Raw genomic sequence first — 17,270 nt, 5'->3', positions numbered from 1 at the left:
GCGCCCGGGTGCAGAACATCCCTAATAGGGAAATGTAGGGTATTTCCATTGTAAATTAAAATTGATATGATATTATAATTGATAAAATTGGACCGAGGACCTGCTCGGAAGGTAGCTAAACACAAGTTTTGAGGGCGAAGTCCGTACTCGATTGGTTTTGACTGTTCTGGCCCTTTTGGTTTTAGGAGTGGTGTTCGGCGATGCATGAAACCATAGCTTTTGGGAAAACGAGAGGTTACGGATAAGAGAATCACTCAACACCAGGGGCCGGAAAAATTAATTCGAGGCAATCCCCAAACAAATCACCTGGGCTGCTTCATTAGTACTATAATAGTATAACTCTTACCATACTATTTCCTGCACCCATCACACTTTTCAGGATAAGACAATCTAAGACAATCGTAAAAGCTGTCCGGTGAGTTCACACTGTAGCTAACCCTTATCTATTCTACCTAATGGCAGTAACAACGTGTAAAATATTTTCACGCTATCGTCTGAATGGCAAATACGTCACCCCAAACCATGAGTCTCTTCCACTTCGCATAGCACTCACAAAACATCGTTCGACGAAGCCTTCTTTTCGGTGTTTTTATCTCCTCACTATAGGCAAAGAAGCTCTTAATTGACGGCAGTGTTGGGGATGTAATAGTCTTTGTGGTTATGGAGGCGTAATTACGGGTCCTTTAGCAGGGGATTGCCATTTCCAAATCGTTCAAAACGGGTATGATCATGATTCGGATACCGAGCCACTCTTTTTGCCAATTGGGATCTGCCACAGTGCTCTACAGAGACCTCTTTTCTCTTTCACGTGCTCGAGTAATGGCTGGTTGGCCAAAGGAAGCAACACAAACACACGACGGCACCGTCTGAGGAAGACGAGAGCTCACAATTAGTATAGCAATCAGATTGTGGTATCATATTGGGGTATTTTAGGTTAGGGTATATCAATGGGAACGTGGTTATGTTTGGTGTCCCGGAGGGACGGGTTTCTGGCGGTGTTTGAGTGAGCATCGTATTGGGCAATTGGCGCACTACGCCTTGGCGTGGTCTGGTTTACGTTTATATAGTGGACTATCTCCCCTCACCAGAGTGGAGGAACACTCTTTTTCTCCTTATCCCACGTCATTACAATACTGCTTCCGCTTGTGCCCGATAGACGACCCTCCATTAGCAATGGCTGGCAATAGCCAATCCTTAACTAAAAGGCTTGAACGAAGGGTGCTTGGTACTGTATAGTCCGCAAGTATAGTGACGAGATATCAGCTACTGAAGAAAACAACGGCCCCCTGCGTTTGTCAGTCTCACAGGTTTACCAATATGTTATTACAGATGGGAGTATGCCAAGGCAAAAGAAACGGAATCTAGAAATGGCGATTGAAAAAGTCTTAGCCACAATACGGGATGAAGTGGCGGGGGGCAACAGCGCGGGCAGTGGCTCGGACGAGTTCGAGGGACTCGATGAAGACAGCGTGGTGGAACCAAAGGTAAGGAGCAAGAATAGCCGAGATATCTAAAAATTATCTAATGCTCAAACTTCCGGCAGGGATCAAACACAATGAACAAGCCAGTAGCTGGCAAGATAGTACCGGCATTATCGTCACCTCTTAAACGAAAAGACCTTGAGGAGGTCAATGATGGCGAAGCGAGAAAACGTCCAAAACAAAACAACTCTGGCGTAGCACCCAAGACAATCTACCGGAACGACATTGGAGGCATGGAAGACATCATGGATGATCTCTTGGAGCTCATCGTCATGGCTCTAGTCCACCCAGAGGTTTACCAGCTAACGGGAATGCCCCCGCCTCTCGGTGTGCTTTTCCACGGGCCACCTGGTTGCGGTAAAACTATGCTGGCAAACATTATTGCCGAAGAGGTTGGGCGACCGTTTATCGCTATTTCTGCACCCTCAATTGTATCCGGAATGTCTGGAGAATCGGAAAAGAGGCTACGGGAACTTTTTGAGGAAGCTCGGGAAAAGGCCCCTTGCTTAATGTTTATAGATGAGATAGATGCTATAATGCTGAAGAGAGATAACACCGAGCGAGGGATGGACAGAAGACTTGTTGCTCAGATGCTGACCTGCATGGATGATCTTACCTTGGAGAAGACTGGCGGGAAGCCTGTCGTGATTATTGGTGCAACAAACCAGCCAGATAGCCCAGACCCAGCATTGAGAAGGCCTGGGAGATTTAATAGGGAAATTCACCTCAGCATACCAGATGAAGTTGGAAGAGAGAAGTATTGCCCCGGACTACTTTTAATATGAATTCCGCAAGCACGTCCTCATATACTAATTATGTCTTACGTCTCGCAGGATCTTGAGGGTGGTGTGTGGGAAGCTAAAGTTACCTAGTGATTTTGACTTCAAAAGATTGGCCAAAGAAACCCCCGGGTTTGTTGGAGGTGATCTAAGTGCTTTGGCAGCAGGGGCCAACGCGGTAGCAATTAGGCGATTATACGAAGCCCTACGAAACCCAATCGCTGCCACTGACTCTTTGGAGGTAACAAGGGTTGCGGGGTTGGATGACTCGGAAAACATGAACGCGGGTCGGGACGGCTCCCCCGCACTGTCGGTACGTACCAGTGCCAGTATAGTACCAGCTACCGCCAGATCCGGGCTTCGGGGCTCAATTCAACAGTTCCTCAAAGCATACCCCGATCCGCTTACCGAAAAGCAAATAAATTCGCACTTCGTAACTTTTCCGGATTTTTTAACCACCCTTACCAAAATTCAACCTTCGTCTAAGAGAGAGGGGTTTGCGACAGTCCCCGATGTCACGTGGGTTGATGTCGGGAAATGCAGATAGCCATCGTGGAGCCAATCAAGAATCCCGAAATTTTTCGTAGCGCAGGAATTAGTTTGCCAGCTGGGGTACTCCTCTGGGGCCCTCCCGGGTGCGGTAAGACCCTGCTAGCAAAAGCCGTTGCAAATGAAAGTAGGGCAAACTTCATTAGCATCCAGGGTCCAGAATTACTTAGCAAGGTTCGAGTTCTGCTTTAAACATCCAAATAACCCTCAAGCTGCATACTAACCAACACAGTATGTGGGAGAATCGGAACGGGCTGTGCGCCAAGTTTTCTCACGAACCCGAGCTTGTATTCCGTGTGTTATCTTTTTCGATGAGTTAGATGGTCTAGTCCCCCGCCGCAATGACAGTCATTCGGAATCAACGTCTCGTGTAGTCAATACTCTTCTCACCGAATTGGACGGGCGCGATAACCGCAAGGGAATCTATGTCATTGGGGCAACGAACAGACCCGATGTCATTGATCCAGCAATGCTCAGACCAGGGAGATTTGATAAACTGTTATTTATAGACCTTCCCGACAAGGATGGGAGACTAGAGATCCTGAAAGCTGTCACCAAAATGACACCTCTCTCCAACGACGTCGACCTACGGGCTATTGCGGAGGATAACAGGTGTAAGGGTTTAAGGTCTGTCTTGCTCAGTGCTTCTTCCATTTTCTATACTAATATTGTGATAGTGGGGCGGACCTGACAGCATTGGTGAGACAGGCTACGATCGAGAGTCTCTTACGGTGTAGGTTTACAGATGTCGGTGGAGTTGAGGAAGGCAAAATTACTAGCAACCTACAAGCGCTAGTTACGGCAGAGGATTTCGAAAAGGCGTTGGGGAGGGTGAGGCGCTCAGTATCCGAGGATGATAGAGAGGAATATCGGGAGTTCGCGGCGGCGTTTGGTTTGCAGGGGGGGAGGCGCGGCAGTGGGCGCTGCACAAAATATAGATCATTTCCCATCCCAATTTCAATGTAACATAGATACCCGAGAGGTTATTCCATGTACTTCCTGAACCATGAAGTCTTTGTCTATCCCAAATCAGATAAACCTTGGCTATCACGAGCCCATCCAAACTCCTGGTCGGCAATGGAACTGGCCACTAATTTCTTAACACAGTGTCTATATCTGACTTGTTGTGGAGACCGTACTTGAAAAGATTTTTGACTCTCCCGTCGTTGTAGGAAAGGAGGTTTGTGACTTGAACTCTAGAGGTATATTTTGAGCCCAACCCCCCCAACAGACCAAGTACCAACCCCCTACATAGAGGCCACGGTTTCTTCTGTGCTGGAGTATCTGGCGTCCCAGCATTGGTTCAACACAATTATTAAGGCAAATGCGGACCCTAGTATGTCCACATATTTCAGAAAATTGCGAGCACCTTTCATGTCGATCTGAGGTCAAAGGAGCAGTCTTCCCAAGCGACCAGTCCGGCTGTGTTTTTAAGAAGCCTGTGTCAGCGCGGCCGAAATCATTAGCAGCCGCCCAACCCTGTCGAATCTCGTAGCGATCCAAGTCAAAGCCCCAAGGTGTCCAAGAAATCCAGAGACATCGTTAAACACTCCGCAGACTTTCCACTTTTAATCACCCGGAATAGTAGAATGTGATCAACATGTTCCCGGTACTATAGATTTCGCTTAAGACAGATCTATGTCATCCCCCGATCAACCGCCGCGATACCCACATCTGCTCTAGACTTATGCCGCCCCACCCCAGACCAATCCATACAATTCCTTACACAACCCCCCAACACCCCAGGTGAGTATGCTTTAACCAAAGCATTTTGCTATGGACAATTGCGGTAGTGCTGTTGTATAATAGAATCTTTATCCCCACACTGGACCCCAAGTGATCAGGTAAAGCCGGACGGACTGGCCGCTTGGCTTCACTATAAAAGGGGTCACCCGCCGAACTAAAAGGAGGTAAAATCTGTACACCTTCAAAGGGATTAGCCGAAGAGCAGAGGTTCCGGATTTGCTCCTGTCAATTCACTTGACCGTTTTATAGAGACCTGTCATAAGTGGCGGTGAAGACTTTTCCAAATCCTTACAATCCAAGGGGTATAAAGAGAGGGTGTTTCACCCTGATGGTGGAACAGCAGGTCAATCGAGGGATGAGTTAGGGGAGAAGAGAACACCTAGGAAATTTTTACGGCACCGGTAAGCAGTAACCTGGGTAGATTGTCACAAAATTCTAATCAACCCTGAAGGTCCACTCCCCCATCAACAGTTAAGATTTTTATTTCCAAAGGCCGAATGGATGTACTCTGGGATATTCTCCATTAGCGGCCCCTCTTGCATTAACGATATATGCTCTGATTGTGATGCTATAGAGGTTTAAAATTGTGACGTTTTGTACGGAACTTGAATTGCACGTCACGGGCTCTCAGATGTCCAAATACTCCCAGGGTGACCGAAAATATGATATGCCCAAATCTGCCCAAGAAAGAAGTGAGATCCTAAAATATCACTCACTTTATATTAACTACAAATTTACTCTCTGTATATCTCATTCTCTTAGGATGCGTTTGGATCGATTCCGTTGCTACATACAAGGCGACCGTTGCAAAATAGAAGTGTAAGAGTTTTTATATGTGAAATGGCCGCAAAACACAACGGAACTGTTGTATCCAAACGCACCCTTAAGTTCTAACAATTCTTATACGCATATCAGTGGAGCTAGTATTATACAGTAACTACCCCAAATCCGCCCCGTTTTCAAGACCACCAGAGTAAGATATAGATTACCCCATAACCCGAGACGGCTTCATCAGTTATCACCCTACCTAGGATATCATCTGCAACACCGGTAAGAGAATTCCGCAAGACCGGGACATGACTCCCCTGAGCAGGAGATAGAAGCTCGAACGGGAGTTTATCAGAGTAGGCAAATAGAAAAAGTAGGAGAAACCCACACATACCGATTCCATTTTCTCTCTCTCTCCCCTTCCCACTCCCGGGGGGGGGGTGTCAGGACCCAGAAAGGACTAGTGAAGGCATTTGAGTCATCGCCTAGAGCGATTACTCTTGCATCTTTCAAAGATAACGAGGAGCATAGAAGGGGCTGTTGGAGGCCACAAACTAGACACCGTCAGAATGAAACGAAACAAAAAGCTCTAAAGAGTCTGAAGAAAAAAATCCCCGACAAATCATTAATTACAAGGAATTAGAATTAAAGGGAAGAAAGAAAGGAGCCAATCTTTTCGTACACTACTCGTTTGCTTCCATGATCGCAACTCTGTTTGTCCTTGAAATCTACAATCTCTTGAGAAAATTTCTGGAGGAATTGTTCCTCGTGGCGGGGAAGCTCCCTCTTGAAGTATGATAGCTTTTGGCTGTCCTGACACCATTATGGACAAACAGGGGAGCGCACCCTCTACTATAGTTCAAGAACATCAAAATGTGTACCAGACCTCAAATTTTCGAATTCTATAGGCTCTACCACTACAAACATTATTTTTTTTAAAAAAAAACCTCTTGGACCCTCCTCATTCGGTAAGGTCTGGTGATTTTCCGTTGCTCCCGCACGTCTCACAGGGGGGTTAAGCGGGTCTTTTTTGTTTCTTTTTTTGCGCAGCGTTTCTCGCCCCTTTTCCAGCATAAATGATATGGAATTCTGAACTACATATGATAGCGGATTGTTCATTTATTTTAGTTTTTACGGAACTCGCTGTATTCGTTTCAACATGCCTTTCAAGACGCCTTAGATCCTCACGAACACTTCTGGCTAGGGACTGCACTGTACTACGCAGGGAAAGTAGAACAGATAGAAAGAAAAAAACCAAATGCTAATTGCCAAAAGAAAAAGAAAAAGGATTTTCTAGCATGTCAAAGCGTATTTTTTTTCTTCCCACAAACAAGAAAATCTACTAGTACAATATAATTGGATTATGCTGACTAATGACTACATATCCCATCTTGAAAGAAGAAAAAAACATCCGTAAAAAGCAAAAGTAGAAGATAGAGAACAGAGAAAAAGAAAAAAAGAGCTCTCAAGTTTCTAACAACTGCTATGCACTCCTATTCACGGCATATATTACAACCCACCTTGACATCATCCTCCGGGGAAGTGGGTCCAAATCATCCTCGTCAATTCACATATATTTTCCTGTAATCACGCTACGCAAGAGATATGCTGGTTAGCCTGAGAGGGAAGAATTCGAGAGGTTATCTGTGCTTTTGCTATATAAACTCCGCAGTACCAGTCAGGCTGATATCTGTTTGGATAGCTGTGCAAGGAAGTGGATAATTAGAGAGGCCTTATGCTGACTGTTTTAAGCTTTCCTGATCCATGAGAAGTACCCCATATAAACACAGCTGTAACTAGCATGAGAGGAGGGGGTGCACGCCCCGGCACCCCTACAGCAAAGATTAGTTTACGTCTACTTCCTTTAGTAATTTTGGCGCAAACTATAAAACGGTATTGAAAAAAAAAATCGCATTGAATTCCCTTGTAATATGATACCAGAAGAGTAAGCGAAGACATACAGCGCAAAAGAGTATCTAGCAAATGAAAACTATCCATAGAACAACCGTTTGAAACTTCCACGTCTGCATCCCTCCATCCATATGTCAACTGCTTCCCACCGACACATAAGGTGAAAGAAATAAAAGGCAAATTCAAACAGATACCTGTAAAGCAATCAAGCCAGAATCTCAATAACCCGCCCATTTGTCAATCAAGCAGACACAACACCACCCGCCACACAACCTTCTACACCCTCAATCTCGCTGCTATACCCGTAATCATCCCAACCACCTTCATACATGTCAGAGCCGCTCTCGAGACCGGTGTCGACTCCCCAGAATACTCGAAGGCTCTCGACCAACCCGGTCCATCTTGCCAAGATGCCACAATGCCCGCAGTCGTACTCCTTAACAAAAAGGTCCAAAGTTTCTGGTATTCCCCAGTTCTTGCTGTCGCAGAACCAGGGCTCGGTGACAACACCACTTTTTGCCTTGGCCAGGAATACCCTCGGACCCATCCGCTCAAAACATTTCCATGGGTTCCGATTCGGGACATTAAGTACAGCCGTGGATGCTGCATGTAGGATCGTGGCAAATTGAATGTAGGTATCTAAATGCTCAGAACACCATTTGTTTTCCTTAGCGAGATTGCCATCAAAGAACTCCTTCGCCTGCTTCACTTTGTTCGACATTAACCCTAGCGAAGTATCCAATGTTGCCATATCTTCTAGACGATCAAGGACTACATCCTCCCAGTAGTTGCTTTTAATCCTGTCCTTCATGAACGAGTTGAAAGACCTTGAATACACAAGGCTCGGAGAGCTGTCGAGTAAGACCAGTGATTCGATAGTATGTTCATAGTTGAGTAGCTTTTCAGCGAGGTGTAAAATTACTGGGGAGATGTCGGAGAATGATATGATATGGAAAGAGGAGGTACAATCTGCGAGTATATTGAGTATTGTCTGAGTGTACCATTCAGAAATCGTATCGAGAGAGCTACCGGGTGTAAGTTGAGGGCTCGGCAGGATGTACGCCGGAAATGGAAGTTCATTGGCGAGCCAGTTGAAGGCGCTATCAGTCGGAATGGTAGGTGGTGAAATGATAAAGATTGGAGTACCAATAGCGATTTGGTTTCCGCTTCTAACCACAGCCAGATAGTCCGGCTTGAACATAGATTCTTGGTTAAAGAAAGATATGGTATGTGAAGTAGAGTCCGTCTTTGTTCTTGCACACCCCAGTTCCTGTAGTATCTCCTCTACGGTCAAGCCTGGAACAAATAGTCTTGGATATGATATATTCAACCCAATTTCACTCTCCAGTCTCTGTGAAAGTTGTATTGCTTGAAAAGCGTCCATTCCCACTTTCCTAAGCTCAAGATCAAGACTTATTTTATCCCGAGGAACTCCAAGTATTTCTGAAACAATTCTCGTAATACCAGGTAGAGAATCAGGCAAAACAATCTTGGGTACAATTGTTCCCTTCAACCATTTCATATTCTCCGAAAGCCCACCTTTTGCCAAACCTGCAAAATCCATATCCGGAATATAAAGGTTCGACTTCGGCATACACCATATTGCATCAAGAATATGCTTGCAAACATCGGCGGTTTTCATTCCAAACTGCTCGCACTTTTGCCAAGTATCCGTCTTCTCCTCGGTTTTAAGAAACAGAGAAGGGTCCTGATCTAATATAGGTGGGATAACAACAATCGTACAGTTCGTGATCCCAGCAGTAATTGAGTTAACTATTGTCTGAGCTCCACAGATATCCGCCTGTCCAGATTGCCCAATCATAGACGATAAGGGTGAACAAAGAACAATCCAGTCTAGCATTTCGACATCTAACGAGTCTAATAAAACTCTCACACTTCCAGTTCTGGATAAGTAATTACTGTCCCATAGTTTTTGGCTGCTGCTTCTCATAGCAGTATCCCGGGATGTTGGTGCGAAATAGATTACTCCTGCGACAGAGAATTCCCGATTTCTGAAGAGGGCTCTCATAGAACTCGCACACTCGACTTGTGCGCTGGCTACTTCGACAGTAACACCGGGAAGTTCACGGAAACTATCCAGGAGAATTTTCCCCCCACCGTTAGGATCTAGAATTAAGGAAATGTTCTTTAGCAAGTGGATCAATGAAAAATGATTGTTAGATAACTTACTTGCTTCCAGAAAATTCTGAGAAGACCCGCAGCTGATGACTACATGCAATCCCCCATGCTCAATTATAAACTTAGCCATAGCTAGACCCATCCAGCAAACCCCTTCAACTAGAACATATGTCGCTCTAGGATTGAAAGCCGGTGTTCCACTAACAACGCCAGCCCGTAGGACCATGGCATCTGGATTCAACACAGGAGGTATAACCGCCATCAAGTTCTCCTTGTGATCCCATACCGATACAGGATATTCACTATTCTTAGAAAAATTTAAAATCGCATCCCGAACTAAGTGGTGACCCAGTCGTAAGTGCTTTTCGGGATTGATAAACGTAAAACTTTGATTCGGCTTTTGTCCGGGCAGGTGGGAGATAGAGTGTAAAGCATCTTCCTTCGCTACTAAAAGTATAACCGCAGGGGCTTCCCACAGTATTTCAAGACTTGCAGATATAAGAGCAGTGTCTTTCGTGAAACTAATCACGCAACCGATGCCTTTGTAAAATGTCTGATTCTTTATTTCCCGAACCAAGGAGTCTGCGTCGTTGGTTGAGTACCGAAAGCGGGCTGTATCAACGGGTACGTCATCGACGCTGTCTGACGTAAAATACACAGTCCATCCCTTCCAAATAAGTATTCTGCTTAGACAGATCGCTGTCCCAAGCCGTAGACCAGGTGGACCGCCGTGGATAAGGATATGATTGTTGTGCTCAGTCCGTTCGGGGAGTTTTTCCATAATCAAGTCGCAAGTAACCATTGAGCGAATAATTGTAGCATAAAGTTGAGGTTGGAATTCATAGGTAAGTTTCGCGACCCGCTCCCAGTGACAGACTAATCTGCTTGCCATCGGACCATCGAGGGATATACCAACTACCATTTCACCAATTGGTATCGTAGCTCTACTCCCTCGCTGACATATCCTACCCGAAAATCCAAAGCATGACCCCCGAAAGTCCGGCTGTTGGAGACTGAGTACTTGAATCTCTACATCGTCGTCACCAATAGGCGGTAGATAGTGAGTCCAAGGTTCGTGACCCTCCTTCCATGCGTAAGGACATACGCCAAGAGGACCTTTTCTATCGACATCTTCCAGAACTCTCAATTCGGTTGCCTCACAGATCCTGTTTGCTTTAATATACAGTTCCGGCGGAGAGGCAGGCAAAAAAAGTGAATGATTAGATAAATAGTCACTCAAAAGAGTACTTCCCAGTGCCGGGTCAAAGACTATTAACTGGACATGCCATACTGGAAATTCTTGTCGGATTACCCTTGAAATTCCAACCAAGGCACTGTTGTTTTGCCCGTCTGCTATTGTATAAAGCACAAGTTTAACAATTGCGCGAGCATCCAAGGAGCTTAAAAACTTCATCATTGCGGCATCTTCACCGAAGCGGTAATGGTAGGCAAATGAATCAACCCACTTCGTCAATGTTGAAACTTCGCTTGTCTCTTGCACTGTTGTAGATACACCCCCGCCAACTGCAACCCTAGGAATGGTAATCAAAACTTGTGGCAGTGGGGTTGCGTTGGGGTAATTCAACACCTTTCTATCGGATAGGCGTGGAATCTGAGTAATCAACGTTCGATGACAGACATGTTCCGGGTTCTCAATCTCAATAAACCAAGGATCGAGATATCCGAGCTCCTTGAAAATCAATCTTGTTGAAGTTTCCCCAAGCGCAGCTGCATTATCTTCATCATTCGAGTTTAGGCTATCAAACCAACCCTTAAGGCCTCCAAAAACATAATCTACTGTGAATAGTTAGTAACTAAGTATCCGGGAAGCAGGAAATATATCACTTACACCATATTAAACCCGGTTTAATGCCTTCAGGAACCCTTCTATCGAGCTCGGTAAGTATGAGAAATCCTCCAGGAAGAAGAATACTTTGTATAGAGAGGAGTCCTATTTTAAGGCTTGGAAGCGTATAAAGAGTGTTCAAACCCACAACAATGTCAACCTGAGGGATCCCTTGCAAATCAATCCTACCATCCAAAGCTATGCTCACTAGCTCCACGGGCTGCCAAGGGGAAGTCTTTGCACTGCGTTCCGCGAGATTGGAGTTTAAATCAGCACAATAGTATTCAATCTGGAGATTTGGAACCTCTTGTTTTGCCTCCTTTATGGCATTCCCCAACGCTCTAGTCAGACAGCCATGCCCAGCATTTAACTCAAGTACCCTAACCACCTTAGACAATCCATAACCTTTTACCAACTTTTTAAATTCCTCCATGGTACGGGCTAAAACTCCACCTCGAAAGGGAACTTCATTCCAGATATCCTCCAAACTCAAATCGTTGAAAAGCAATCTTTCTGCGTTGGTAGGATCCAGCGCCAGATCGATATAAGCGTTCCCGATAGCCCTCAAAAGAGGCAAGAACCTATAACCCTTTGTAGGCAAACAATCGAGTATTCTAGACATTGTAAGAGATGTTTTGGAAGAAACGTCAAGGCACCATGAGATGAACTTGCGGCGCTCACTCGATACTCCCGAAAGCCGTTCAACAAGAGGAGCTAGGCCTGTACCGCCTCCAAATACAAGCACCTTTATGGTATTTATTGCGCAATCATCCAGCAAGCGAAGCCAACAGCTGTCAGATACCTTTGTGCTGCCGGTAGGTAGCACAATGTTTGCTTCTCTACTGATTGAAGGATGACAGCATCTGGTGGAGATTAAATAAAATCGATTCTCAACCAAAAGACTTTTATCGCATGGGGATGCGCGTCTGTACTGTACCCCTAGGAAGGTGAAAATTACTAATAGGCACCTGTTAGGTAAAAACAACTTAATTAAAACTTTCTTCAATGAGTGGAATTACCTTCTCCTTTGGGTACGAGAACATAATAATTGAACTTTGAATGATAATTGCTGCATTCAATTTTTTTGGAATAAACTCTAAACACACCCGGAAGAACCAAGGGCTTGTGAAGGCCATCGTTGCGAAAACACCTATCGATAGAATGAAGCCGCAAGACACTCCCATGGGCAGGTCCTTGGCCATTCTCATTTACCTCAAAACCCAAGACAATCTGGAAAATAGTTTCCATAAGTAGAGGATTGAACAAGAAATCTTTTGGCGAGTCGAGATCCCCATTAATCTCGGTCAACGCTTCCCCTCTATTCTCACTCACAAATCAAATTAGTGAGCCGAACAGAGAGTAAAATATAAAGTTTGAAACACAAAGAAAAGAAAGAACAAAATAAAGCAATGAAATAAAAAACACCCTTACTTGTTCATACGCATCCATCTAATCCGCCTAAAATTGTCCTCGTAATGGCGTATGCCATGCCATCTTTGATATATTTGGGGTCCTTGGATCTCATGATTACATCTTGCCAGGACTTTATCAACATTAACCTTAGTGATAACTCCGCTCAGGTCAATATTTCTTTCAATCATTGCCGTAAAATGTAGATCGTTAAAAGTATCCTGCATTTCGCTATACTCTGGCTGATCCTTGTCCTCTTTAATTGTCCCAAACTTTGTAATATCAAGAACCGTGCTCGATAGAGAATTTATCAGTAATTTTTTTCCCTTCTCTTCTAAACTGATACGGAGTAGAGTAGAATAAATAGTGCAAGGCTTTAAGAAGCAAACGTTACGTAAGCCACAGGTGCCCGGCTGTGCCATGGCCAGTTCCACGTACACAGCCCAAGCTACGACGTCCCGTCCATTGGTGATAACATGTTCCCCAGGCGCACGGCTTAGGATTGACGTCTCTACATACAAGCCTTCTCGCTGCAGAGGTAGAAGTTTCCATGGGTGTTCTTTGGTAACTGTCTGAGGGGGCGGTTCCTGAGTAGGTAGGGTAAACGGACAGGGGATATCTGGAAGCAGTTCACTGCCCATTGAACTTCCATTGATTTTCGAAAAGTTAAGGCAATTGACTCCTCCAGCAACCATATTCTTCAAGTTCTCAAAGAATACTTTCATTTCAACCTCGGGGTTTTTCGCCTTCCGCAGGGTCGGGAATACCTGTTTGACTCCCATCTCTTGAATTTGCCTTCCGAGCACAGGGTTCGGTGCGAACTCAATACATATAAGATCCGGATACTCCTCAAGCGCATTCTTGACGGCCTCTGAGAAGAGCACAGGCTGTCTAATATTACGCCAGATATAATCAGGTGTGTAAGGTTCAAGAACCCGCTGTCCGGTCACCGTTGATATAACGGGAACAAGTGGGAATAGATTTCCCTCCTGTTTTTCGAATATCTCCTTAAGTCTCTTGAGATACTCTTCTTTAAAGGAGTCTAGAAAGAGTGAGTGGGCTGCCATACGGACTTTCAATTCCCTGCATGGAATTTTAAGTTGAGCAAGTGCTTCGAGGAACTTTTTTATCCCCAACGAATACCCGGCAACCAAAACACCCTTCGGGGAATCAAAGCATGATATGGTCAACCTTGCCGTCAGAGGGTTTTCTCCGTTGACCCTAGTCAATATATTTTCAGCTTCTCCAGCAGAGCACATGGCCGCAGCCATGGCTCCACGTCCATCAGCAGCCAAAAATGATTCCCCGCTTTCCCACATAATTTGAATTACTGCTTCGTGAGTCAACGCCCCACTCGCATACATAGCAGCGACTTCGCCCATTGAATAGCCAATTATTATATCTGGCTTCACATCAAAGCTACGCATGAGATCGTAAAGTGCAACCTGGCAGAATATAATTGCCATCGTGTTTACCATTATCGGCCATGGCCATATCGAGAGACCGGGTGGAGAATCAGCTTGAAACAGCATAGTATTTTCAATGAGAGAGAACCCTGCGTAACTCCGGAGAATCTTATCAGATTTCATGATGCTGTCTCGAAAGACTGAGTATCTCTTGAACAAACTTCTCCCCATACACACAGCTTGTGGTCCCTGGCCGGAGAAGACAGCTAAGACAGGAGCTCGAGTCTTTGGGATATGGACTGGTGGGGTAAAATTTATGGTCGATATGTTGTCGCCTACACCAAAACTTCTCCATGTCATCTGTCTTGCCCGTTGAGAAATGCTAGACGCCACATTCCACTGATCGAACCCCTTATACATACGGGAGTAAGCTTGGATCCTGTATTCGGCAGATTCTTTGCTCATCCCTCCGGCAGCAAAAAGATATGGGACAGATTTATTCGGGATGCTCGGCCGTTTATTAGGGTTTTCATAGCTTGTTTGCTCGAAATGTGCGCAGGTACCTCCAGCACTAGAGGCCCCCCTCGAGCCTTGAGGGTAGTCTTCCATCCTTGTAGTTTGGTGCAGGTGTATATAAAAGCTGATATAAGATAGAAACTGGTTAGTTGTTCGATAGTGTTGATCGTTTGGTTGTTAGATGTAACGATGGTTGTTACAGACGTGTATTATTGCATTGTAGGCATCAGAGGGTTTAACTGTGTTGAAATAATAAGGGTTAAGGTAATTGACTTAAATGATACGTAACCATATTTTTATATATTAATTATATTATGTTATAATAATAATAATAGTTGGGTGCATTTTTGCGAAAATGACAACACTTTTGAGATCCTACAAATTTTATCATATTTCCAGCCGATTGAGTAGGCTCCAGGCTCCACGAAAAAATTTTAATTTTTAATTTGAACCAATATTGGAGTTGGAATAGTTTTTTTTTTTTTCTCGTCGTAGTATCAGTTGCTGGTAACTGAAAATGTCATTAACACAAGTGTGGTAACTTTCCCAAAACAATACCCATATACAATAGATGGAAATTAGTGTAATACATATCTCTAATTAGTATAAAATATGAAAATGTAGACTACATAAATTAGTATTATAACAAAAATGAACTCCATTGACCGGTATTGCTGAATTTTGTATGTTAGGTATGATGTAAAAAATCATCTCAATGAATTATCTACTCTTCTCATCTTCAATTTACTGTATAATCCATATTTACCAAAATCATGATGTTTTTATTTTGTTTCATCTTTACCTTATGATAAAACTAAGAAAGTCTATTGAAAGTTTTTCATGTATTTAGAGTTTAACTATCAGTAAAGGAGAAAGAAGTATAAGTGTAGCAAAATTGTGTCTTTATAGTTTGAGTTTTGATATATAACTACTCTGACATCAATGTACTGTCTGCTATTTTCAAATTTACAGGCTGTTTATTTTACTGCTCATAGTTTGATTTATTCTATTCATATTTTAGTTTCTTGTATTTTTATTTTTTCGTACTTCATAATTGCCTTCTTAAATTTTTAATCAATTCAATTAATTAATAATATTATTATTATGTAAAGAGACCATGAGAGGAGATTTTATTCATACCTCAGAGATCATAGTAAAAGATTGTCCAATTTTTAAGAATAGGATGCATTGAAATCAGAGGTATGAAATGAAAAAATATTAGCTACATTGTGATTTGCATCTCTTTACAGGCAATAAAAATAGAAAGTATTTACCAAAGGTCTGATGGTATATACAAAATAGAAGCTGAGTGTAGAAAAGTCCAAACTTGAAATTCTGTAAGATACTAAATCAATCAAAAATAAGAGTAGTTTAAGATAAATAGTTATTTGAACTAAGATCATTTATATAAAGCATAAAGAAAAAACAAACAACAAATAAATATACCATTTACAGAAAGCTGTAATAGATTCAGTTCTATGATTAAGTAGCAGCTATCCCCCATCAAAGATAACTGTAATCCTCCCTTAAAGATGACAGCTCTCCTACCTCTATGATGACAGTCAACCAGGCATAAATCGGAAATTGTAACAGGGGCTCACTGGAGGAAGATAGATCCTAAGGTTGGAACAGCACCATAATGTTCTTCATAATGTAAAGATAAAGACAAAGATAAATCAACAGCAGAGTTGAAAAACAAATTGGTAACAATTAAGCTATCTAACTTAAACTACAAGATAGAAGTGATATAGCTTAACTATATAGAAAGGTTGTCCATGCTCTGAATCCTGAAAATGTAAACGGGAAACAAAGATCAATTGATAAGCACAAAGGAGAGAGTGATAGGAGGAGCAAGTAGGGTAAATAGAACTAAGAAGACAAGAACAATAAACAGCAGAGTCTGATAAGGACCAACAAGTATCCTACATAAAGGCCCTGAGAGTATGAATGAACACAAGCTTATATACGAACAAAGCCTTAACACTATGACAATAGCAGCGAAACAGGAAAAAAATTGATAATGGCAAGAAAGAAAAAAGGAAAATAAGGAGTTCTCAAAGACGTTCGGATGTGAGATTGGTACTGGTCGTGTGAGTTTTGAGTTAGGTGATTTGGTATACTCGAGTACTCGTAATGTCGTCGCGTCCGTATGCCGGACCACGATACAGTACCCGACCACTCCCAGAAGCATCCGGAAAGTTTGGAGCTTCCCAATCGTAAACTACACCATGACTTCTAGGCACTTTCGGTGCGGGCAAGTACCATTGCATAACACTAAAGTTCTAATGCTCCGGCCAATATTTCGGCTGCGATAGTTGTCTATTTTACAATTGTTTCGATATTTCGAGCGGATGTCTATGCGAGGTGGTTCAGTTTGAACATCACTCAAGTTGAACCATTTCTTGCGCTGCTGAGACGGTGGAAGATGCGGAAGAAGTTTCGCTCCCCCCTCCCCCTAAGGTGTCTGAGATATAGGCAAATAGGCAACTTTTGTTAGTTACGACCGATTCTCAGGTGTGATAACCTCGGGCCATCGTTAATATTAGTTATGATCGCAGCTACCGGTATGCTGATCACCACTGAAGAAGATTAAAGCGGTCCATGTCTTAGATACTAACAGGAACTTCACAACATCTCACACCATCCTATGAGGTGGTGGTTCAGGAGATACCGGTACGGTACCAGTATGATTTAACGAGGAGTGGGCCACTGCACCGGT

The 17,270-nt window shown here is 43.5% G+C and overlaps 1 protein-coding gene across 1 annotated transcript; it reads left to right on the top strand.

The window, feature by feature from the left end:
- Positions 1 to 1,367: 1,367 nt before the first annotated feature.
- Positions 1,368 to 3,775, top strand: GSTUM_00002302001 (uncharacterized protein; the record flags this gene model as incomplete). The annotated part of the gene is made up of 7 exons (XM_002836049.1): positions 1,368 to 1,484; positions 1,544 to 2,238; positions 2,315 to 2,518; positions 2,612 to 2,693; positions 2,819 to 2,983; positions 3,042 to 3,436; positions 3,487 to 3,775. The coding sequence occupies 7 exons, from the start codon at positions 1,368 to 1,370 to the stop codon at positions 3,773 to 3,775; spliced, it is 1,947 nt and encodes a 648-aa protein (XP_002836095.1).
- Between the last annotated feature and the right edge of the window lie 13,495 nt (positions 3,776 to 17,270).

This window comes from Tuber melanosporum (assembly GCF_000151645.1).
Source record: "Tuber melanosporum whole genome shotgun sequence assembly, scaffold_127, strain Mel28".
NCBI lineage: Eukaryota > Fungi > Ascomycota > Pezizomycetes > Pezizales > Tuberaceae > Tuber > Tuber melanosporum.
This window is presented reverse-complemented; position numbering and strand designations above follow the sequence as displayed.